Source organism: Lepisosteus oculatus, chromosome 8, assembly GCF_040954835.1.
Source record: "Lepisosteus oculatus isolate fLepOcu1 chromosome 8, fLepOcu1.hap2, whole genome shotgun sequence".
Classification (NCBI taxonomy): domain Eukaryota; kingdom Metazoa; phylum Chordata; class Actinopteri; order Semionotiformes; family Lepisosteidae; genus Lepisosteus; species Lepisosteus oculatus.
In genome coordinates, this window is record NC_090703.1 from 25,907,947 (window position 1) to 25,932,489 (window position 24,543).

General features: G+C 36.5%; 1 protein-coding gene across 13 annotated transcripts in view; it reads left to right on the top strand.

The window, feature by feature from the left end:
- gphna (gephyrin a) overlaps positions 1–24,543 on the top strand; it is a 479,030-nt gene that overhangs the window by 366,501 nt on the left and 87,986 nt on the right. For all 13 annotated transcript variants that reach the window (XM_015351213.2, XM_015351218.2, XM_015351214.2 and 10 more), the window contains exon 8: positions 7,558–7,692. In XM_015351213.2, the coding sequence (XP_015206699.1) occupies positions 7,558–7,692 (135 nt within the window). The remainder of the gene's footprint in view (positions 1–7,557; positions 7,693–24,543) is intronic.

Consider the following 24,543-nt stretch of genomic DNA (forward strand, 5'->3'; position numbering starts at 1 on the left):
CACATTGAGTCTTTTATTTTCATCTTGGAATTAACTTTTTTGTATTCCGTTGCAGCCACTTTATGTAACGCAGCTCTTGACGTCATTAACAAATAGTTGTCATAAAGGCTAGGAGTGTTACAACCCACTGTGTTTGTTATGTAGAATAGACAGTTCTGGGGGATGGGGATGCATTTTCAGTAACATGCCCTCTGATGTATTTGGCGCACTTTAACAAGGCAATCAGCAATCAAATGTCCTGTTGTTTCTAAACACTTGTTTTTCTGTACTGTAGTTTTAAAACTAGAACAAAGACGTGCCGAATGCAAACAGTGCAATGCTGTATAGTTTTAAAGCCACTACAGTACAGCTTATGGGAAAAACATTTATTTTTACTGTATCAAAGTCTAACTTGTTCACAACACCCAACATTACAAACTCATTGCCTATTGCAAAAGCATCGACAACAATGTAGTTAAAAGGAACATATCAAAATGTTTCCAAAATTACCAAGAGTGAGCAAGTTGAATTGAGTTGAAGGATTTGATAATAGACACATTATAACAATAATCCAGAGTTGTGTCATAAAATTATTATTAAATTATTAGTGTTGTGCTGCTGCTGCACCCACAGGGCTTCAAGCTTTGGGTCACCTACATCTTCTACTAGCCTGTAGAGAAAGTCATATTTTTTATATTTATTTTATTTTATTTTATTTATTAGCACACTGAAAAACAGAACCTGCTGATTTGCTATGAGACAGGACAGGAGATCACACACTGCTTTTAAATAGAATCAGATTGACTTGTTAATGCGTCTATCATATTTCCTGGTGTGTTGTGTCAATTTTCAGTGTTTTGGTGTACTTTCCCAGATATTAGCAGCAGTGTAGTACACTGAATAATTAGTACTCTTCATTATAATCGTAAATATAAAGACCCAAAATAAACACACAGTAATAAATATCATTCTACATTGACCTTTTTATTAAGTGATAGACAAAAGGCAGGGCAGTGACTTTGAGGGCTCTCTACAAGCTAGTCAAAGAGGTAGGCGACTAAAACCTCGAAGTCCAGTGGGTGCAGCAGCAACAACAGCAATAATAGTGTGTTGTTGATTATAATTATAATTATAATCGAGAATAACAAAATGGTATTAAAAAGACCACGGAAACTGAAAAAGATAGAAGCAGTGTAAAATTATTAGCTGGTATTAATAAAATAATATTATTAATAATTATCAGATACGTTATTATAGTTCAGAGTCATTTGTTTTCTCATGTTTTCAAAAATTTTCAGATGTCAATAACTTTGTGAAAAATGATGCTGGGCCTTCACACCACAAGCATTTAAACGATATTGATTTGTGAAAATTGTCACAGCTTTTATTTAAACAATATGCAGTACTTGGTTGCAGTTTTAGAAACCTTAGTTTTTAAATACAACGAATCCCGGGTGTAAGCGACTTCATAACGCGAGAATACATCATGCTACATTTTTATGCATCAGTTGAAGCCTTCTGTAGTCTCTCTAAAAATGTAACATAATTGTAAATGTAACCTGTATGACTAAAGTGCCAAAGAGGACTGGCTTAAGCATGCCTCAAGCCGAACAGAGCCAAAAATACAGAAGCGAAAAAGTTTGGTGCCGTTTCCTCTGCTTTAAAGGTACTCTCCCCGTGAAAGAATTTTCACTTCAAACATTTACCCACCAACTTACATGCAGACACAAACAGAATATCAATACAAAATGTTTTTGCAAGAATAAAGATTAAAAACATTAAAAAAACTTACTTGCAAGATCACAGTAATACACTGTTTTATTAAAACTAACACTCTATAGGCACTACACTGCGACTTCACGAGGACAATGTCACGTAGCTAAATCACAGCTGGATACAATTTTAACTTGCCTCATGAAACCAAATATCCAGACATATCAACATATTAGTTCAGGTGGGTAGCTGCGTCAGCATGCGTAGGCTGCAAAGGAGTACCGGGGCAACCACTGAGATTACTGAGATGGATAATTTTAATAAATATGTTGATATGCAAAGGAACAAGTAATAGGTTTATTCCATGCTGAAAAAAGTAGAAAGAAAACTCAACGTTGTGTTATATATTTATATAAATATACTGTACTGTATATACAGTATGAGACCATATGGTTTCAAAGCCACTACAGCGATACAGCATGTGTGAAATATTTTTCTTAATCCAAATTTAAAGTTAAATTACTCATTGATTAAATTTATATTCAGACAAAATCTAAATGTTCTTAATGCGGATGTAAACCAGAAAGAGGCACATCGTATTCACAACAAGCTATAATAGTGAGCTATTATTATATGTTTGACTATGTAAGAAATATAATGCAATGTAATCGGGCTTTGAACCACCTGGGTACAGTGCGCTATTTTATAGTCCATGAGCGTTCCATTGTGCATTGCCACTATAAGGACAATAAACGTTTTTGTTAAAAAAACACAAATGTCAAAATGTTCCAAACATTCCAAACCAACCACTTGTGATATTTTAGCTGCTTCATTACACGATTCCATGCTAATTTTATTATCAAGTGGTATTAAATCAGTAAAACTTTTTTTTTTTACAATTAAAGCAAGTGGCGTTCTTACTAGGTATTCTTAGAAAAGGATAAAACATAATACAGTAACTTTTTATGAAGTGCAATATATAAACTGTATATTGTATAATGCCTGAACAAGCACTTTAAAAGCATAATGCACTGTAAGTCACCATGTTAAAGACTTTGATGCATAGAACATTTATGAAAAGGGTGGAATACTATTGTGTATGTTTTCATTTTTAGCTATCACTACCATTTACTGTGTGTACATAAGGTATGTATTACATTACAGTACTGTTATTTACCTTTGAATTTTCTCTATGTGGATGTAAACGTGAAAAAGGCACATCATGTTCACAAGCTCCAGTATAATAACAGTTCAACAGTTCATTGAGCAGGATTTGAAAACAAGCGTTTGCCCAAATGTTCCACACACCACAATCAGCTTTCACTGCTTCACCTGGTGGTTTTACAAAATAGCACACTCACATAACTAAAAATTTCTAAAATGCTGCGGTCTACTGCAGTCTGTCACAGTCTCATGCAATCTAGCGCAGTGGCTGGACTGCAAACTACTGCAGCATCCCTCGTGCATTCTGAATGGCTGGATCTGTATGCAAATTACATTAAGGGTACAAACATACAAATTAGCTGTATAGTGTAATGTGTAGAACTACTGTATTTTATTCATTACCTCACCCCAATATTCTAACATCTCACTAACCCCCCAGAAAGTAGAATGATTAAAAATAGGATGCTTGCAAGGGGACAGACCAGTTGTTACTAGTTTCCCTGAAACCCTACTGTATAGCTGAAGTGCATGTCTGTTTTCATTGAAAGGTTCTGTTTTAAAATTATTTCAAACACAGAAAAACTGTTAAAGTGGAGAAGTACAAAAAACTCCACAAACTTAACACTCCTTCATACATCACTAAACGATCTGGTCTGCAATGTAATTTCATTTACTGTTGATGCACAGTGAATATTGTATTTAATAAACTAAATGACAGTGATACCATGTAATTAAAATTGAATTTCCTTGATGAAATACTCTAATCTATTTAGTAGTTACTGAATATGTTTGGTTATACAGTTTTTTATCCATGCTGTAGTGTTGACAAGAAATAGTGAACAAGTGGAGGAGCTTTATTTCTGAAATAGTCAGTTAATGCTTCACAGATGCAATCAGTATAAAAATTAACGGACACAGTCAACAGTATAAAGAAAGCGAAAGGTATGCGAGCATAAAGGACCAGAAGCAGTGTAAATTTGGCTTTGGTACGATATTCCTTTGAGCCTAAGAATGTATATGTTTTGTCTTCTCTCAACTGCTGTCAGAGCAGCAATATGCTTCTTGTATTTCGGTGACCAAAATTATGCACAGTATTCTAAGGAAGTTATTGCTTTTCTTTGTACAGTGTTAACTTAATACCCCTTGATTTTATGTCCACACTTTTAACTGTACAGCTTAATCTTCTGTTCACCTTATTTATTGCTTATTCGCATTTCTTAAAAGATGAAAATGATTTGTCTACAGCATATAAATACTGAACAGTTTCTCCGAAGAATCTTCTTAAAGATTATTGTTTCTGGTGGGAAACTGACATCTACAACCGATTTTCCAGAAGCTTTCGATAAAATTCTTAATGGGGCAGTGCGGTGGCTCTGTGATAAGGATCTGAACCTGTAGCTGGAAGGTTGGCGCTTCAAATCCTGTGGTCTTCAGAGGAATCCTAGTCCATTGGGCCCCTGAGCAAGGCCCTTAGCTCCCAACTACCCCAGGGGTGCTGTATAAATGGCTGACCCTGCGCTCTGACCCCAAGCTTATCTCCTTGTATGTATGTCTCATGGAGAGCAAGTTCGGGTATGTGAAAAGACAAATTCCTAATGGAAGAAATTGCATATGGCCAGTGAAGTGATCTTATCTTAATGAGGGAGGTCATGTGACCATAGTTCTTGCAGAGCTGCCTAATGCTGAAGCTCCTGCCACCAGCACCAATTTTATTCATTTTCTAGTTGTGTTATTTTCTTTTTGGTGCATTAACATCTCTGATATTCTTGGATGGTTAGGAATACAGAGAAACAGGACATGTATCCTATCTTTTTCAAGAAAGAAAATACTGAAAAGGTTTGGCTCTCCAGAATCGGCTACAATGGCTGATTTGCTGAAGCAGACCTTGGATCAACAAGCACAATTGGCAATGCAGTTGGCAGTTGAAAAGCTTAGTTGGCAACAGTGACCTTTCGGATTGTAGAAATGGTGGAGAACTTGGGCATTAAGACAGCAACTATTCACCAACATGTTTCTAGATAGGGTTTTGAGCCAAAACATGCCAGACAGACTTTTTTCTGTTTGTGGTTGTGTACTCGAAAAGCTCACCTGTGATACATGGCATGACATTTTCTATTAGCATGCTGTTATTTCCTTGTGCATTTCATGTTCTCCTATGATTTTAATTAGCAAAAGAAAAAGTAGCAGTTCCAGCTCTACCATATTAAGGTTAGCTTTGCTACTAATTAGCCTTGTTAAATCCTTAAATAGCTGAACTACAGTGTGAAATAACAACTGACTGTTCCTTTATGCTGAACACATAAACAGATGTTATACAGCATTATACAATCACAGCACACTCTGTAATAGTTGTATAGTTCCATTCACCAAATCAGGCAACTAATCTTGGACAAGTTCCTAGTCGAGAGACCAGTGGTAGAAGTGTAGAATAAAAATATTGTGAAAATATAGTGAAAATATCCTGTGTCCTCACAATCTGTTAACAATAACCTACAGTAAATCAATCATGTTAAGCAGTATCAATCCAACTCTAAAATATTTTTTAAATAAATACAGTATATACAGTACTATGTGCATTCTGTACTACCAAGAGCTGAATGTAAATTAGGAATAAATAGCTAGCTGTCATTGAAGGCAACCAAGTCATGAATATGGTAATTGCCAGAACTTAATCCACCTACTGTATTAAGGTCCCTAACTTTGGGCACAGTAGTAAGCATGTTGATCACTAAAGGCCTGACTGATCAAATTACAAATAATCACTTTCAAACTAGGGTTGCAAAATATGCACGTATGAAATAATATTATTTTCCTTATAATTCTTTTTATTTATTTTTATGTTTTTATTTTTTACCTATATCAGTTGCGCAAAAGAAATTCCTAGCTACTGCAATGGGGCAGTGCGATGGCTCTGTGGTTAAGGATCAGCACCTGTGACTGGAAGGTTGCCAGTTTGTATCCCGCGGCCGGCAGAGGAACCCTACTCCGTTGGGCCCCTGAGCAAGACCTTTAACCCCAACTGCTCCAGGGGTGCTGTACAAATGGCTGACCTTGCACTCTGACCCCAAGCTTCCCTCTCTGTCTGTGTGTCAAATGGAGAGTAAGTTGGGGTATGCAAAAAGACAAATTCCTAATACAAGAAATTGTATATGGACAATAAAGTGATCTCTCTCTCTTATAGCTTATACTAATACTTTTAAATTGTTGCATTTTAAAAGTTGAATGGCCCATTGAAACTAATCTTCACTTTTCTGAAAAGGATTTGACCTTAAATATTAATGTCAAACATTGTTCTTAATGCAGGCAAAACTGACATCACTAAAGGATAAGTCTACATCTGCTGAAACAGTTTCTTAAGCTTTTATTTTTTCAGTTTAATTAAAAAGTGAAATCTTAAATTCATCAGAATATTCTGTTGAAGATGTTTTATGGCTTTCAATTAATCCTACGTGTATAGGGGCGTGTCACTGATGTATCAGGTAGAAATATTATTGCTATATTCCAATTTGGAATCTCAGCTAAAAATGACTATCACTACACAAAATGAGGAAATGCAGATAGTCTCTATCAACCTGTTAACTTTATGAATCACTGAAATGTTGTCCATGCTTCAACCTTCACAACAATGTCCGGGAGGTTTAATGCCAATTGCACTGGAGCAACATCCCTTTCTGGTATCACCACAAACCTAAAGTAACCCGGGAAGCTACAGGGATTTATTTTTTCTGGAAGCCAAAAGATCCAATGTCAGTTAATCTAAATCTTCTGTCCATGGAGGTGCTGATCACCACTACATCCAGATATTAGGAGGAGCCCAGTCTATTGGCTAATGATGTAACACAGGCACAAATATCCAACAATTGGATCATAGAGCTTAACCTGCACATGTAGACAATATTTTTTACCTTTCTTTTGTGCTACTCAGTAGCATCATCTTGCCATATAAACAAGGAGTTCGAAATCCCCTATGTGGATTGAGCCAAGGTGCACACTGCCAGTACATTGATGGGGCTTGCGGGGGAATTCAAAATCCTGGAAGGAAAGAATTAATGTTTGAACTTTATTTATATAAGAGCTGGAGGTTACATCAGTGCCATTACTTAAAGGTTGTCTTATCTCTTTAACATTAATTTCTAAATGATCAATTTACCATCTTGTTTTCCACACAAGAAATATTTGCATCACCAGGACTAGAATGAGTATACAGAATTAACATCAGTTTTCAATAAAGCATGTTTTTTGTATGGTTGTTTTTTTTTTGTAGTTTATGTTCAGAGAGGAGGAGAAGAAAACACTTTTCAAGGACAACTAAATATCCCTTGGGTGATAGATTTGTTCAAATTAGGTTGTATAAGCACTTTGGAACAAAAATACAGAATCTTTTAAAATGGAACAAAATACACTAACTGATAAGATGAAAGGAAGCTGGAAATAAAAAGTAACAAAAGAGCTATGGGGCTTTCATCCTATGAGTTTTATTAAAAGCTTTTCATATGTTAGAAATAAGAGGTTTCAATAAGAATAAACCATTCAACACTTCTAACCCACTTGGTAGTAACTAATTAATTCAAGGATCTCTTTCTTAAAAGAAGTCGGGGTATGCTCTTGCTCCATGCTCCCACAAAGCTTTGCATAAAAGTGTCTCCTTTTCTTGGTTTTAAATGTTTCTGGATGTTCCACCATGTGTCCTCCTCTCTGCAGATCCCAGACTCCATCATATCCCGCGGTGTCCAAGTACTGCCCCGGGACACAGCCTCTCTTAGCACCACCCCCTCAGAGTCTCCTCGGGCCCAGGCCACTTCACGTCTCTCCACCGCCTCGTGCCCCACACCAAAAGTAAGTGCTCTGCCCTGCGGCTGCTTGTTGTGCTGTGACATTACATCATAACCGCACGACAGATGCTTCCAGCTTGTGAGGGTTTTGGAACGTGGAAGAATGCTGGGTGTCATCAGAGAAATTAATGAGTTACAAACAGCAGAGCTCAGATGCACTTCATTCTATACCAGTCACTAGTAGCAGAGGTCCTGGAGTTCAAGACTGGTACAATTCCAAAATTTGTGTCTGATGAACTTTGGCTTTGATGAACGGTCTCAGAAATAAGGACCTGGCCTCAACTATAAGGACCTTGTCTTTTTCTTAAATCACAATCACTGAGCTTTTTCTCACTGTATCACTGAGGGGTTTAAGTGGATTTTTTGTTTTATCTCAAATGTTCAATACATGAAGTCAACAGATAACTACCACTTTTTCTGTTTTTCAGAATACAACAATTCAATTTTGATTTTTATTAATTTTACAGTATAAATATATTTAAATTGACTTACAGTATAAGTAATTTTCAGTTTTCACTTTACATCATTAGAGAACTGAGATGCAATAAAAAGAGCAGCTCAAATGGAGGAATTGGCATATGATTCTAATTCCTTTTCCTAAACTATTCTGAAGTGTGAATCAGGAAAAAAAATGATTTTTGGAAAATACGGTATGTTAGTGGTTATTTTTTATCGCCTCATCTACCATGATAACATCTTCATCCCATGTGTTTTATTTGAGTAACATTGCCTGTTATGTATTAGTAATAGTTCAGTCTCATGATCTCCTATATGCGCCTCAGACTAGCAACATCTTCTGCAGCTAAAATTCTAGACATCTTATTTTGTTGCTCTAAAAAGAGATTTTGAAAGAGATTTTGTGCAGTATTAATTGACAAAACATAAACACAGTTGCCCATATTATCCAGCAGGAGGTTTCTAGTATTTGTTCATAGATTCATTGATTTTTTACAAAGAAAAATAATTCACATTAATATATCTGCACACTGCCTTTATACAGTGCCTTGCGAAAGTATTCGGCCCCCTTGAACTTTTCAACCTTTTGCCACATTTCAGGCTTCAAACATAAAGATATAAATTTTTTATTTTATGTGAAGAATCACCAACAAGTGGGACACAATTGTGAAGTGGAACGAAATCTATTGGATTTTTGAAACTTTTTTAACTAATAAAAAAATGAAAAGTGGGGCGTGCAAAATTATTCGGCCCCCTTGCGTTAATACTTTGTAGAGCCACCTTTTGCTGCGATTACAGCTGCAAGTCGCTTGGGGTATGTCTCTATCAGTTTTGCACATCGAGAGACTGAAATTCTTGCCCATTCTTCCTTGCAAAACAGCTCGAGCTCAGTGAGGTTGGATGGAGAGCATTTGTGAACAGCAGTTTTCAGCTCTTTCCACAGATTCTCGATTGGATTCAGGTCTGGACTTTGACTTGGCCATTCAAACACCTGGATACGTTTATTTGTGAACCATTCCTTTGTAGATTTTGCTGTATGTTTGGGATCATTGTCTTGTTGGAAGATAAATCTCCGTCCCAGTTTCAGGTCTTTTGCAGACTCCAACAGGTTTTCATCCAGAATGGTCCTGTATTTGGCTGCATCCATCTTCCCCTCAATTTTAACCATCTTCCCTGTCCCTGCTGAAGAAAAGCAGGCCCAAACCATGATGCTGCCACCACCATGTTTGACAGTGGGGATGGTGTGTTGAGGGTGATGAGCTGTGTTGCTTTTACGCCAAACATATCGTTTTGCATTGTGGCCAAAAAGTTCGATTTTGGTTTCATCTGACCAGAGCACCTTCTTCCACATGTTTGGGGTGTCTCCCAGGTGGCTTGTGGCAAACTTTAGACGAGACTTTTTATGGATATCTTTGAGAAATGGCTTTCTTCTTGCCACTCTTCCATAAAGGCCAGATTTGTGCAGTGTAAGACTGATTGTTGTCCTATGGACAGACTCTCCCACCTCAGCTGTAGTTCTCTGCAGTTCATCCAGAGTGATCATGGGCCTCTTGGCTGCATCTCTGATCAGTCTTCTCCTTGTCTGAGCTGAAAGTTTAGAGGGACGGCCAGGTCTTGGTAGATTTGCAGTGGTCTGATACTCCTTCCATTTCAAGATGATCACTTGCACAGTGCTCCTTGGGATGTTTGAAGCTTGGGAAATCTTTTTGTATCCAAATCCGGCTTTAAACTTCTCCACAACAGTATTACGGACCTGCCTGGTGTGTTCCTTGGTCTTCATGATGCTCTCTGCGCTTTCAACAGAACCTTGAGACTATCACAGAGCAGGTGCATTTATACAGAGACTTGATTACACACAGGTGGATTCTATTTATCACCATCAGTCATTTAGGACAACATTGGATCATTCAGAGATCCTCGCTGAACTTCTGGAGTGAGTTTGCTGCACTGAAAGTAAAGGGGCCGAATAATTTGCACGCCCCACTTTTCATTTTTTTATTAGTTAAAAAAGTTTCAAAAATCCAATAGATTTCGTTCCACTTCACAATTGTGTCCCACTTGTTGGTGATTCTTCACAAAAAATAAAAAATTTATATCTTTATGTTTGAGGCCTGAAATGTGGCAAAAGGTTGAAAAGTTCAAGGGGGCCGAATACTTTCGCAAGGCACTGTATATACTGTATGTGGGGCCCAACAGATTTAAACTACTATACAACTGATTTACAAACCTTTCCTTCTTCACTCTATACTTAAAATAATTAGTTCAAACATTCCTAAGTGGATATTTCAACAGCTTTGTGAACCTACTAAACCTCATGGTTTTTCATTTCTCACATTATTGAGGAGTTTCTCTTCCTACAGTACATTACATTTCTTCCATTTGCTTCTTTTCAGCAGTCTCATTAGGAAGTGAATTTCCTGATTGTCGTGGCTCAGTATTAGTATCAGTATGTGTTTAGCTAATACATGTAAAGGCATTTCCAATTAGTAAGTGTTTACTGTAGCTTTAACTGTTTTGCTTTATCATATACAGTAGATATTTTTTCCTATTTCATTTTTATACCCATAATTATATTTAGGTTATAGACCACAGATTTACACAATATGAAGCAAATATCATCATAAAGCATACACCCAGGTAATAGCAGAATCAATTGGTGTCTTTGTGGTTACCATTATTTTAAAGTTCTCTGCAAAGGGATACTACACCCTGTAACTACAATATAAGCCAGCTAAAAGTGATGCAGTCACATTATCACAACTCTCAAACTTTTACATGAGGCTCACTGAGCTCAGTCTTTTCCTGGTTATAATCTCAATGTAATTTTCTTGCAAATATTTATCTGAAACCTTAACTCAAATACCTTAATCCACACATAAGTGTATTTCAGTCATAAAACTCTTGTATAGATAAAATTCATATTAATTTATTATAACTTGCATTTCAGCTGTGTATTTTCACAGCAGTTTCCTCTTATAGTACAGTATGTGCATTTCTCAGGGTTTATTAACTGCAGTTATTTTCAGCCTTGTTGCTGAGTTGCTTGCATATCTAAGATTGTTTTTGGAGAGACAGGAGAAGGTTGAAGACATGAGATGTTTTTAAGTAGCCCTTTTGCAAATTACTGATTTGGGCTGGAATGTCAGGGGACAGATCTCAGGAACAGGATATTTTTAACTTGCCAATTAATTTGAGCCTTTAGCAAGAGTTGATGTCTTTGAAGACAAGTAGAACATGTAAGAAGTATTAGTCACTGCACTTTAGTATACTGCTGTACAAACACATTAGTATTTAAAGCGAATGGCAGGTCACGTTTCCAGTTTATGTCTGTATTTTCTGTTAAATTATATTGTTTTAATTATATAGCACATACTGTAGATGACATCTGGCTGATCAATTCATAAGGTCGATAAAACACTGTAATATACTGAACACGCAAAAGCAAGATCGGCCTCTGTCAAGACACGCATAAATTGAAGGGATAAGAGAACTCATGTAACCATTTGACAGTACTGTTATGGTGGCACATTGAATCATCTTTGTTCTGCTATACTTTTGTGTAGATCTGAGTGCTGCAAAACTCCGTAAACCTTTCCATTCACTACAAAGGTCAAGGAAAACATCTTTATAGTCTTCCTGAAACAAACTGAGATCACACTGTACTTTAAAATCACCAGACAACTATTAGAATTGGAAGTAATAGCATGAGTAGTGTTAAATGTCTATTTGTAAACGATGTCTCTTTTACTGTTCCAGTTTGGAGCTGAGAGCTTTCCATCACCTGCTTGGGAGTGTTGCTTTATCCAAATGGTCACCTGCTGATATCACTTTCTCTATACCTGAGTATTTATTACCTAACTGCTGGAGGACCCCTGTGTCTGCTGGCTTCTGCTCTCAATTGCTCTCAATTCATTTTAGTGGTTTTCAATTTATAAGTTATATAATTCATTTTATTCACAGAATTTAGAGAACTTGTAGTTCATTCTGTTGTATAAATGAAGGGTGGAATGGTAATGCAGGGGTTAGCATTGCTGTCTCACAGCAATGGGACTCTGGGTTCAGTTCTGGACCCGGGGTTCTAACTGTGTAGAGTTTCCTTAAGCCCATGTTCTTCTGGGTTTCCTTCGGGTGCTCTCATTTCCTCCCACAGTCCAAAAACATGCTGGTGGGTTAATTGGCTTTGGGAAACTTGGCCCTAGTGTGAGTGTGTGCATGTCTGTGTGTCCTGCTTTTCATTTCATTCCTTGCCAAGACTCTGACACCCCCATGATCCTGAACTAGATGAAGCAGTTAGAAAATGGATGGACGTACAGCATTACTGAAATATGATTTAAAAGGTTAAATTCACTATTATCCTTCACTCACTGATTTAAATTTTCAAGGTTTTTCTGTGTTATGTTCTTGCTTATATTGTATTGTTTCTGTCACTTAAAACAACAAAAATTAATCACAAAATAATTTAATTAGAGCTTCATGAAGTGATTTTGAACTAATACCAGGTTTTTAAGTAAATAGGTTTTCAGGTCCATTTTAGGTCAAATTAAAGCAGATAATAAAAGTTCTAAACTTCAGCAGAGCAAGAGGGAAAAGATGGGCACAAGAGGAAAAAGAACTAGTTATCGGATTAATCTGTACTCAAGTGAAGTTCACTGTCACTAATTATCATTTTATCATTAGCCAGCTGTGTCCATGACTGGCAGAGCACTAACAGGGACAGGGCTGGGATTACCCAGCTAGAGCTCTCTCGGGTCTCAGTGACATTAATGAGAAACCCTCTGCAACACCACTTTCTGCTGTCTCTCCTTCCAGGCACCTTATAACTCCCCGCATGTCAAAGATAACTGATAAAGGAGCCTTGTGCATTGCATGAGTAACTGCTGTGAGCAGGGATGTAAAGTAACATTTGGCAATTCCAAACTTAGTGGGTATAAAGAAAAATACAAGATGTTTTTGAAAGAAACAATATGAATAATATCTTACAACAAATGTTGTCTACACCAAAGAAGAATCCAAATTTCTCCCTGAGCCATGAAGCTGTGTGTAGTAATGCTTCTGGAGAATATGTTGGAAAACCATGTGTTTAAATCTCCCTGTCGGTAAATAAAAGAACAGAGAAGGGTAGAAGACCAGAGGGTTTAGGTCTGAATTAACGTGTAAAATACTAAAATATTTGCTTACAGTATTTAACAGTTAAAGTGTCTGACCTGCAAATCTTTAGGAGCACAGGATTACTGTAATTTCCAAAGCTTATAAAGTATACAGTATAGAATACAGTATGTTTTTTAAACTAATAGTGTATGAATGTCTTCATTCAGGTCAGGATGTCCTTAAGCAAAATTTATCTTACTGACTAAGTGAGTGTTACCTGTGGCATATAATTGTAATGTTATTTAGTGTTGTGTCCAGTCCACTATGAGTAAGACTTGGAAAAAATACTTGATATATACAGTGTTCAAACTGTCACATCTTGTCTATGATATACTGTAGAGAGCAAGAACTGGCGTTATTGCTGAAACTCAAATCAGAAATGATAAAACAGGTCATATAGCCCTCAGTCTAGATGAAACAATCTGAATGTGAATACAAAATAAAAAATAAACCAAGTTTTTGCATTATTCAGAATCTAGTATCCCTCCAACCAAAAGGGACACCATTCAAAGCATCACTTGATTTATGTCCATATGTGTTACTGTGACTTATACCAGTGGAGTAATTGTATTCTAGTAGTAATAACTAATACAATGTCTGAATTCAAGACAAAAAATAGCTTTTTGTTTTTAGTAACAATTACTTTTATTTTTTTTCTAAAAAAATGTTAAATGTTAAAATCACCATTGTCATTATTACCAAATGAGCAATTAGTTTGCATGTACATTGAAATAAAAGCTATAAGTGTGAAAAGCAGTTTGTTTCCATAAATACATATTATATTGTTCAACAGCAGTCCTGGCTTCTACTGGTAATTATTAATCAAATGGTGCTCTTAACAGAATGGGGGTTCTTATCCCACAGTATATCTCAGTTTTATTTTAGACTGTCTATGCCTGGCCTACCTACAGTAGATGATTCCCACTCCTTTTTGAAAGCCAGGTAGTTCATTCCCACTTTTACTACAGTATGTATCAGTCTGTCCATCTGTCTCTGTTATCTTTCTATTTATATGTAATGATTTGCAGAAGTATTTATCAACTACTAATGTCACATTTCATTGTATTGCCAATTATCTAACATAATTTTAAACTATATTATTCAAAGCTGTAGTGGTTGCACTAAACCCTGAGGAGGATCATATATGTTAAGTGTCATCAAAATGTGCAAAGAAGACATATCGAAGAAGTTGAAAGTATTCAGCTCACTAGGTCACTAGTTTGTGGAAGCATAGTTGGTTGTAATTAGTGCAATCTGTATTTCTGGATAGGTCTCTAACATCTTTGCACAGTGGGATGGTGTAAGTTTTGATCATTCAAAATTTGACCAAATTGCCTCAGATTCTTGGGGGAAATTGCTAACATTCAACCTCACCTATACATTTTCTTTGGATCCAAGTCATGACTTTGAATGTTCTAGCCAAGGACATTCATTCATTTCACGTCAGTCCACATCAGTGTGTCTTTGGATTTGTGTTTCAAGTCATTGTCGAATGTGCATTTCATTCCCATTTAGGATCTTTGGCTGACTGGTGTGCCAGTATTTTTCTCAATCTAATTCTCCCTCAATCTTGACAAACTCCAGTCCCTGCTAAAGAGAAGCATCCCTATTACATGATAGTGCCACTACCTTGTTTCATAGTTGGAATGGGTTTGATTGGGTGATCTGCTGTGTTGGGCTTCATCATATGTAAAACTTGACATTTAGACCAAAAAGTTCAGTTTTAGTCTTGTCTGATCAAAAAACCTTCTGTCATATATCTATAATACATCTCTTCTGAGATTTGTAGTAAGATGAGACCTTTTCAGCAATTATTTATTTCTTTCCAAATATAGCTTTATATAGAGACGGACTTATTGGTAATGTGTGATCACAGACTCCCATCTTAGGTTTAAACCTTTGCAAAACTTGCAAGGCCATTGTTGGCTCCAGTGTGACATCCTCAACCAGTTTTCTGCTTTCCCAACTGCTCAGTTCTGAAGGTGAGCTGATCTTTGTCACAGATGTCAGAAGGGACGAACCGTAGAACAACAGGAGAGCGAAAAGACCCTATGCATAGCGGTGAGATGGGGATTAGCCCTGGCTCAGCTGTTCAGGGAATGCCGTATCGAAACCTATGCTCTCAGGTAGCGGACGTGGTGGCGACCTGGTGCTAGGTGGGTTTCAGGACATCCAAACGTCAATGCTGAGCATCGGCAGAATGAAAGACCCGGAAATATATAGCCCCAGAGAGAGAGAAACACCGGAAGGACAGCAAAGAACTGGAAATGAGAGACAGGACGGAGGAGCGCAATCTTGTTAGAATCCAGTTGGTGTGATACATCCTCCATCCTTCTTAATGATGGACTTCACTAGGCTAAGAGAGATAATCAGTGTATCTGAAATTGTTTTGTACTCTGCTCCTCTTCCTTCTATCTCTTCACTTCATCAATGAATCATTTCAATCTCCTTGGCCTTCATTTTTGCTTATTTAAATATCTATAGGTTTCAGCTTGGATGTTTTTTATACACATGAGTGATTTTCAAGTTCTGTAGTACAATTTTGATTAGGCAGAAGCTATTTCACTGATTTTGTGACCTTTCAGTCACCTCATTTGCACCTTAGTTGACGTAGGGCTACAGTTAGCAAATTAGTTGAATATTTATGCAACTGAGAGTTTTTCTTTTAATCTTATTTATTTTCTATGAACATTTTTAACTTTTTTAATTTTCTTACAGTAAATGTCCACAGAATTCTTCAGAAAACATTAATGGAATGATTTTTGTCATTGGGCTTCCTTCCAGAAGAACTTGGCTTCAATTAATGTAGCTTTATCTTTCTGGCTTCGTCTAGCACACAGACTGCCTCACTGTGACAGTTTTGAGAGCTGATTTTTGTGGCCACTGTAAAGCACACAAACAGTCTTTTGTCTGTAATTTGTTTTTTTTTTTACTTCATTGATGAATGAAGTAAAGGTCTAATTTGCTGAACAATAAGAGGATTGTTTTCACCTGGCATTTGGAAGATGTGTGTTTTGAAAAACCCTCTCAAAGATGCACATTGCACATTGCATCTTCCTGATCAAACTCACACTGCTCTTCCCATTATAGTTAATAGTTAAGGTTACATCTACAATAACTTAAATTTATATACAATATTTATCCTCACATACTGTAACATCTAAATTTATCAAGACAGTTTAGTTTAATATTGAGTCATGAAGTAGAGGTGTTAACATTCAGAGCGGATTAGAAGAATATACTGTACACTGATAGTTTTTTTAGATGAGTGCAAAACTAATTGTTTTTGCCATGCTTTGAACTGATTTTGTGATTATTTCTAATCCAAGTATTGTCATGCAGAAAAGATAAAAAGTGCTCACCACTGCGGGTTTTTAGTGATGTCTGAATCAACACTGTGATAGGAATTTAAGAGACATGAGAGATCAGCGAGGGCTACTATTCTGCTTTTCACCACCAAGTCAAAATCTAAAATACTCTAAATTAATTCTCAAAAAGCTTTCAGGTTCACTGGATTGGATTACTTTTCTATTCTTTAATCCTAAATTTAGTCATTGTATTCACCAGAAACCTTTTTTAATTGTGTGGCTGAACTTCATATTTAATTGATTTTCAAAAGGTGTGTAATAATATAATGTTTTCTCAGTATTGCATACCTTCTGATACGCCCTATTGTCCCTTGCTGAAGGGGTGTAACCAAGTCATTTGGTTGATTATATTTGAACTGGCAAAGGTTTGTAATGTTCTGAAAGGTAGAGAAAAAAACCTTTGCTAAAGAAATAATAAACACTATGTTTCCGCTGTGGAGCCATCTTCAGGTTTAAGGGATGAAGGAAAGTAGAAAATAAATAAGGCATAAGATAACAAAAGTCAGAGTAGATGAGAAGGGGCAGGGAGCAGGGGGAATAGGGCATAAGGGCAGGAGAGAAGTAAGCTAAGGGAGAACAGGAGGAGGTGCAGGAAGCCAAAATCTGCAAATGAATAGAGAGGATTTAGAAGGAGTGGGGGAAGGGGGAACGTGTGATCCTAGTTTCATTATAATTTTGGTTATGGATGTCTTTGATTTCGGATGAGTTCCGGAAATCTTGTATGAGGATGCAGATGGAGAGAACAAAAGAATTGTGACTGTTTGATGTAAAATGGCAGACTACTATTAGTTTGGAGAGATCTTTGAACCTTATAGTTCTGACATGTTTCCAAAAAAGTCTGCCAGTCATCTTCCTATATCACCAGTGTAAATGGCTGAGCATTTGATGTCATCTGGGTGACACAGAGTTGTCTGGACGGGCCTGGAATGTGTGTTGTATTGGTTATACATGTATATTTGCAGGTGTTGAAAGGGAAAGTACCTGGTCTAAATAGTAGCTGTGGGTGGTTAAGGGAGCTGTGAATAAGAAGGTCACACAGATTATTTTTTCTCTTTTGAAAGAAAAACAAATCCAGCAGCTATGGAGTGATTTGGGGATGTAGACCAATGTAATTTACTCGCACCCATGCTGTCTGCATTTCAAGGTGTTTTCATATAAAGAACTCCGGTGGCTTTGGAGGCTTACAATATATCAGTTATCCTTTTATGGTTGTTTCAGGAACATTTTGTTTAGACTACTTTATATCATGTCAACAGCAGCTGATCTTTTTTTTAAAAAAAAAGGCCCATCTAAAGAATCTTTTTTGCCCATTTTAAGCTCATACCTTGTTTTTTGCCATATACTGTTTAATATCATACAGAAATCCTACACCCTAATTGTTACTCTTCCATAATCCATATTTTTAACACTTCAGCCCAACTTCTGCCAAGGTACTGTAGCTCTTGGACATCACTAAAGATCCAACAGTACCCATGCAATGGCGGGAGGACTCGGCTTTGGATCTCAACTGATCCAAGTTGCAGTTTTTCTGTTTCCTTGACTTCTCTGTAGAGACAATGGACCTAGATATAAAACAGATGTGAGCTCCATCTGCTCATTCCTCCTTTAGCTGCAGCTCTGTGCTAATAGTAGGAAAAGGCATCACTAAGTATACAGTATATGCCATCTGCTAGGTGCACTGAATATGAAGGTATTTTGTGTGTTTTTTTAGCATAAGTAAGCCCACTGTCCAGTGCTTCTATGAGAGCATGTGCTTGTTGGTGGTAGTATTTCCAGGACAGACTCTCTCTGCTCCACTGAAGTACCAATAGGCTACAACCACTCTAGCATGAGGGATGTGTTCTCACTTCTGTAGAGGCATTGGGAGCACATTGTCCCTAGAACTCCCAGCTTCCCAGTCTCAGGTCTGTTTAATTCTCTTTGATGTAACAAAATCTCAACAATGTTTTCTTTGGGTTAGGGTTGCTTTTGGTCTGATTGGCAGTGGCATTGTGGGAAAATGCAAGCAATTACATTTATTTTTTCTGTAAAGGCTTCCACACATATACACACATGTAGATTCCATTGATGCATGCATGATTCAGATCTGTGCAGCATATTCCAAAATTAGCTCCTGGTGATGCTTGCTCGCCCCCTCCTCTCTCCCTCCCTCCTTCACTCTCCCTCTCTTCCTCTCTCTCTCTCAGAGTGTCTGTGTGTGTGTGTTAGTGTGTGCGTGGGAGAGTTAATCCATTTCAGAATCAAGATAACCATGGTAAGTAATTTCTTCATTTTTATGTGCTTGTTGTATTATACAACTGCAAAATAGAAATAGTTTATAAAAAAGTGTTGTTATTTTGTCAGTCAGGGCAGGGCACGCATGTACAGTACTCCTCCACTGTGATTCTAACACTAGCCAGTGTAAAAGATTAAGAATGCATGACAGACTGCAAGCATTGGGCTTAGATTAAATGGACAATCCACAGTGTGGCAGGCACAGGACTTGAGAGTTCTGGCTGCAGCCAGATTTGAGCCCTTCGCGGATATCATATGTAAAGTTATAAAGTGACTGTTTCTCCATCACCACCAGGAACCACAGGCCAGCCCTTCACTTTCTGACATCCTGCTTGTTCTGAAAGAGACTAACTTTTCTTGCTCGACGATTCCCGCTCATCTCAGGGATTTACTGCTCTCTCACTACCTGTGGGCCTAATTGCCATTCTGAAAACTGTCTTTTGTAATGAAATTTGATCTGTTGGGGAAGGGAAAAGGCTGACAATACAAGTACAGTGGAGCAACTCATGTGTAAATGGTAACACTGATTGTAACTGATTGAAACAGCTTGCGATACTGTAGTAGAAAAAAATTGCTAAAATGGTCCCATTTATTATGGACTGCCACAAGGACCATAGAGCATGATTTGTTGGTCCTGGATAATTGGCTTGTAGCTTGAATCTGTAGCCAGAATTCTACCACAAAACAGGCTCAGCTGAATCAAGAGGGCTGTAAGTATGATAACAGGCACTTGTGCAGTTCTGACCATATTATGAACAAAAGGAGACAGTTCAAAGAATTGATTTTGAAATTAAGATACAGCTGATATTTTGTTACAGAATTATAAATCTTTTTGCTTAAAACTATTATTGATCTTAGTTTACTTTTGTACTTTTGTATGTTGGGTTTTAAGTCAGATTCCTACTGAATATTTTGATATGCAATATTGAGACCATTGTGCTGCATAATGCAATATTGAGCATTATTCTCTTCATCAAAGCCCATCTGCAGTGTGTGTTTTTACAAGGGTAAAATAATTAATCAGATTACCAAGGGGAAAGTAGCACAAAATTAAACTTATATTTCTTTCTAATGTGGAAATAATATTCATTAATGATAAATCTTGCGCATATTATATTGCAATAATAGACATTTAAATAATTTTGGATTTAAAAAAAATGTTAAGGTTTTGATGGTTTCTGTTTACTTAAAGTATAAGCAACATTCTCCATTCCCTGCATTTCTCTATACACAGTAACTTTTGTTATGTTTTGTCCACCAAATAATTCCTGGATGGTTTAAGGAATGTCAGTCTGTCATCAAAATAAATTGTAGTATCATGAAAATTAGAAGTATGTCTTAATACTGTTTGTTTTTTATTTTTTATTGTGAGATTACTTGTATTTGTTTAAGAAGTGCATGGGGTATGTTAAATAGCATAATTCATGAGTTTGGAATGTGGTGAAGTATGAGATTCCTGTGGTATATGACATCTTTAAACTAGTTTTTAAGAAGGTCTTAACAATAGCAGTACCTTTTAGTTAAGACTTATATTTAAGACAAGAAAAGACTGAATCTTTATCCTATTCTGACTTGACTGAATTTTTGGGATTTTTTATGGAAGTTGTCTGAATCAGAATGCAGAGTGATTGGAAAGCATACAACTGATTACTAAAAAAGAACAAATATTTATTTTGAAAATGCATTGCGATTTGCATAACTCTTTGTGATTCAAAGGCGGCAAATGTACTATTATTCTATAACTTACAAGTCTGTAAAGATTTTTCTCTGTTATTTCTCTGTTATTGTCTCTAGAAATGTTTATTCCCAGCTTGTTGCCTGAAAATGATGAAGTTATGAGATGATGATGTGAAGAAAACAGTAACAGGAACATCCTTTAGATAATGAGTTTCATGGAAGTAAAATATTATAAGTTTGAGAAAGGAATTAATCTTCTACTTCTCCATCAAAATATAGATGTTTAGGTGTGTTATTAAGATTAAAATATTACAATAAAAAATCCTGAATGCATTTCTTAAGAAGATTTACTTTGATGAAGATTAATAGACTACATTTAGTCATCTGCGTTATTTTCTTTATCAAAGCCCATCTGCAGTGTTTGTTTTGTTTAATTGTGATCCCTTTAGCAAAGTTCACAGTCTCAATTCATGGTGTTATCACAGATTGGTAAAAGTGTAATGAGATTCACTGATTCATTATTTAAATGGAGTTAAACACATTGTAAAAGTCGGATAGGTCTAACAGATAAATGGATAGGTTGGATAGGTCTAATGGCTGAATGAGATCTTCAGATTCATCAGGTAGTAGCACCCACATTAGCTACAGCAGATGGGCAGAATGTGCTCTTCTTATTTGTAAATTTAAGTTTTTAAAGGTGTGTTGAGAGTGAAAAGCCATTGAGAGTGCAGAGTAGTCTTTAATGTTCATTGTGTTTATTGCATTTTAAGGCTAAATCTCAGTCTTTTCAGCAACTGGGTGCTGTGGGTGAGTTGTCAGCATGTAATTAGCATTGCAAGCCTTACAGAATAAGAGTAGCTTTAAAAAAGATAGTTCTGCAGAAAAAGTACTTGTGCAAATGACTGTGAGTTTGTCTCAGTGGAAGTTACATTAATGTGTAATTCCCTGATCCCAGAACTTATTTTAGGTTGTTGATGACCACAAGGACAGCTTTAATAGTGATCTGGACTTCTAGAAAATTTCTGCTTAGTAAACTCATTCTTTATATTAATAAATACTCTGGATGTACAATTGGATAATCAAACAGCCAAAGTGCTTAGTGATACATCCTCATCAGAAAATAGATGAGATTATAATTATATTTTTTACTTTAAAGTCACATAGGGCACACACACACACAAGGACTGCAGTTGTTCTCAATAATAAATCAATTTGAATATACAGATGCAGCCATTCAAAACGGGTGGGGTATTTCGCGGTACACCGCGGTGGACGTGTTGGATCAAAACGCAGTATCACGCGGTGTATTGCGTCATTTGACGTCATACCAGAAAGTATCCGGAATCACCTTGTAAAACCACCAGGAGAAGCCAATAAAGCTTAACCTCTCATGTACAGCATTTGAGCTTTTAAATTTAAACTGTGTATCACAGCACGTTAATAATCAGTCATTAAAAAGTTGGTATATTTTATGAAAGCAAGATTGCTCAGTTGGGCACAAGTACACAACCTACCTTTATCATAAATATTTTAATTATGCAGAAATGTAATTAATATAATATAATATAAAAGTAACACCAGAGCATTTAGTTCATTTAACTAACAAGGATGGGACATTAGCTAGTCAATAGGATAAAGGAATAAATTACTTTTTTTGTTTATTTCTTTATCGCATTTAGTTGAACATTTCCATCAATTGTACAAGCACTGAAAAACTGTCCAATTCCTAGTTCGTCTGGCATTTTCTTTTAGTATAACAGACATAAAAGCTCCCTTGCTTTTAACAGACCGTTTCATAATTTCTAACAATGAAAATTATTTAAACTGCGACACTTATCATTCAACCAGAGCTCAAAATGTCACAAGGATCCTCAGACTGTACAAAGACTGTATTAAAAGATACTTGTATCAGATACATTAGAATCCAAGCCTTTTTATCTACGCTTTCTTATCTAAGTAGTCTTTAAAATTTATCACACAGTAAAAAGTCACATTTCTGGGGCGTCCGTATACCAGAGATTATGGTACCGCTTCAGAAGGGTGTCAGCCAGTCAGATTCCAGGACAATGGACAATGTTGGACATTGGACAATGTTGTGAGGCTCTGGCAGAATTTCTCTGTAAACTGAAGAGTTATAGATGAGACAGGTTGTGTATCGCTTCTTTTGACACTTGTAAAAAAAACATTCCAATGTTAATGTGACACATTTTAATCCACTTTGTATTGAATATTTATATGGAATTTTACCACTAAAGGGAAATTTTAGTAGCTAAGCATTAATTGCAGAGGAGCACAACGAAGGTCATAAACTATATTAATTAAGGAACATAAACATATTATGTAAACTGTATGTTGCTATTATTGGTATTTTAAAGAAAAAATACACACCAATACTCAATTTCTCCTACAGTATATTGACATTTTTTATATTTCAAAATAACATACTGTATGTACAGTACACAGCGGTACCGCAGGTTGAACTGTAGGGCGGAAATCCACCCGAGCCCAAAAGCCCAACATATGAATGTGCATTCGCCTGGCGCTGCGCGGTTTTCACTCTCTGCGGGAGTGCTGGCTGTGACTAACTAAAACGGTTTCACAGGTATAAGTAGAAGGGGCAAGTCTTCCAGCGAAAGACACCTCTACCCCCTCCAAAACCCCTTTTTTTGATTACAGTAGTAGTATTTAAGTACAGTAAGTACTTACTGTACAGTACTTACTTACGGTTGTACTTCTCACGTTAAGAAAGCTAGGTGTTAGCATAAACTATTATTAATCAATAATATTAAATTTAGCACTGTAATAAATTGTGCTAATAATAAATTGTGTTCTACCCTGGGAATGTACAGTATGGGGGAGGAAGAATGCCCGTGGTCTTTTCACTGATAAACTTGTGTCAAGCTGTCAACAAAAACCAGCTGTTTTTTTTTTAAAGTCAATTGTGTCTCCATAATATTGCTATTTTGATATTGATAATTGCTATTGCTACTGAGTCTCTGTGTCTACAGTACACTGTTTGTGAACCAACCGGTTTCACAGGTATTTTCAACCCCTAGCCACTGTTGTTTCATCGGTTGTTATCCTGTAAAGCGCTTTGAGGAGCCACCTTTAAAGGCGCTTTACAAAATAAAGTTTATTATTATTATTATTATTATTATTATTATTATTATTATTATTATTATTATTATTGATCATATTTTTCCTCCCAGAACTTGTAAATTGTTGTTGTTATTGTTGTTGTTATCCTGTAAAGCGCTTTGAGAAGCATACTGTCCAGCTTGTCAGGTGCATTCTCTTGTAAAATAATAAATAGAGCTTTGGGCTTATTAGTGCTCCACTTACAACAACCCAATGTAAATACATTTTGTCTCCAAATCCACCACCACTTGTAGAATCCTAGCCCTGCCAAACAATTCAAATTCTGCTGCGATGGTTGTGTGCAGGAATTATTCAGTGTGGTATCTCCATGTTTGAGTAAACCCTGCTCTGTGTGCAAATGCATTTAAAAAAAGTTTTTTTAAAAAAAGCCACCTTTAAAGGCGCTATATAAAATAAAGTTTATTATTATTATTAATATTGATGATATTCTTCCTCCCAGGACTTGTAAAATTGTTGTTTTTATTGTTGTTATCCCATAAAGCACTTTGAGAAGCATACTGTCCAGCATATTGTATTTCATTGCACTTTGACAGATAGTCTTATAATCACTTGTTGTTAGAATATCCCCTATGAGGATATTCCCCCCAAGAGGATATAGAGGATATCCCCCAAGAGGTATCCAGGTAACAGTGAAACGGGCGTACAGTCTGGGGAGATCGCCCGTTTTCCATGTAAATAGTTCCCTGGTTCCACATCCCTTGGATCCTCGGGAGGATGGACAGTGAACGGCTGATGATGTCTGACTCAGAGAAGCGCTGGTTCCCCCAGAACAA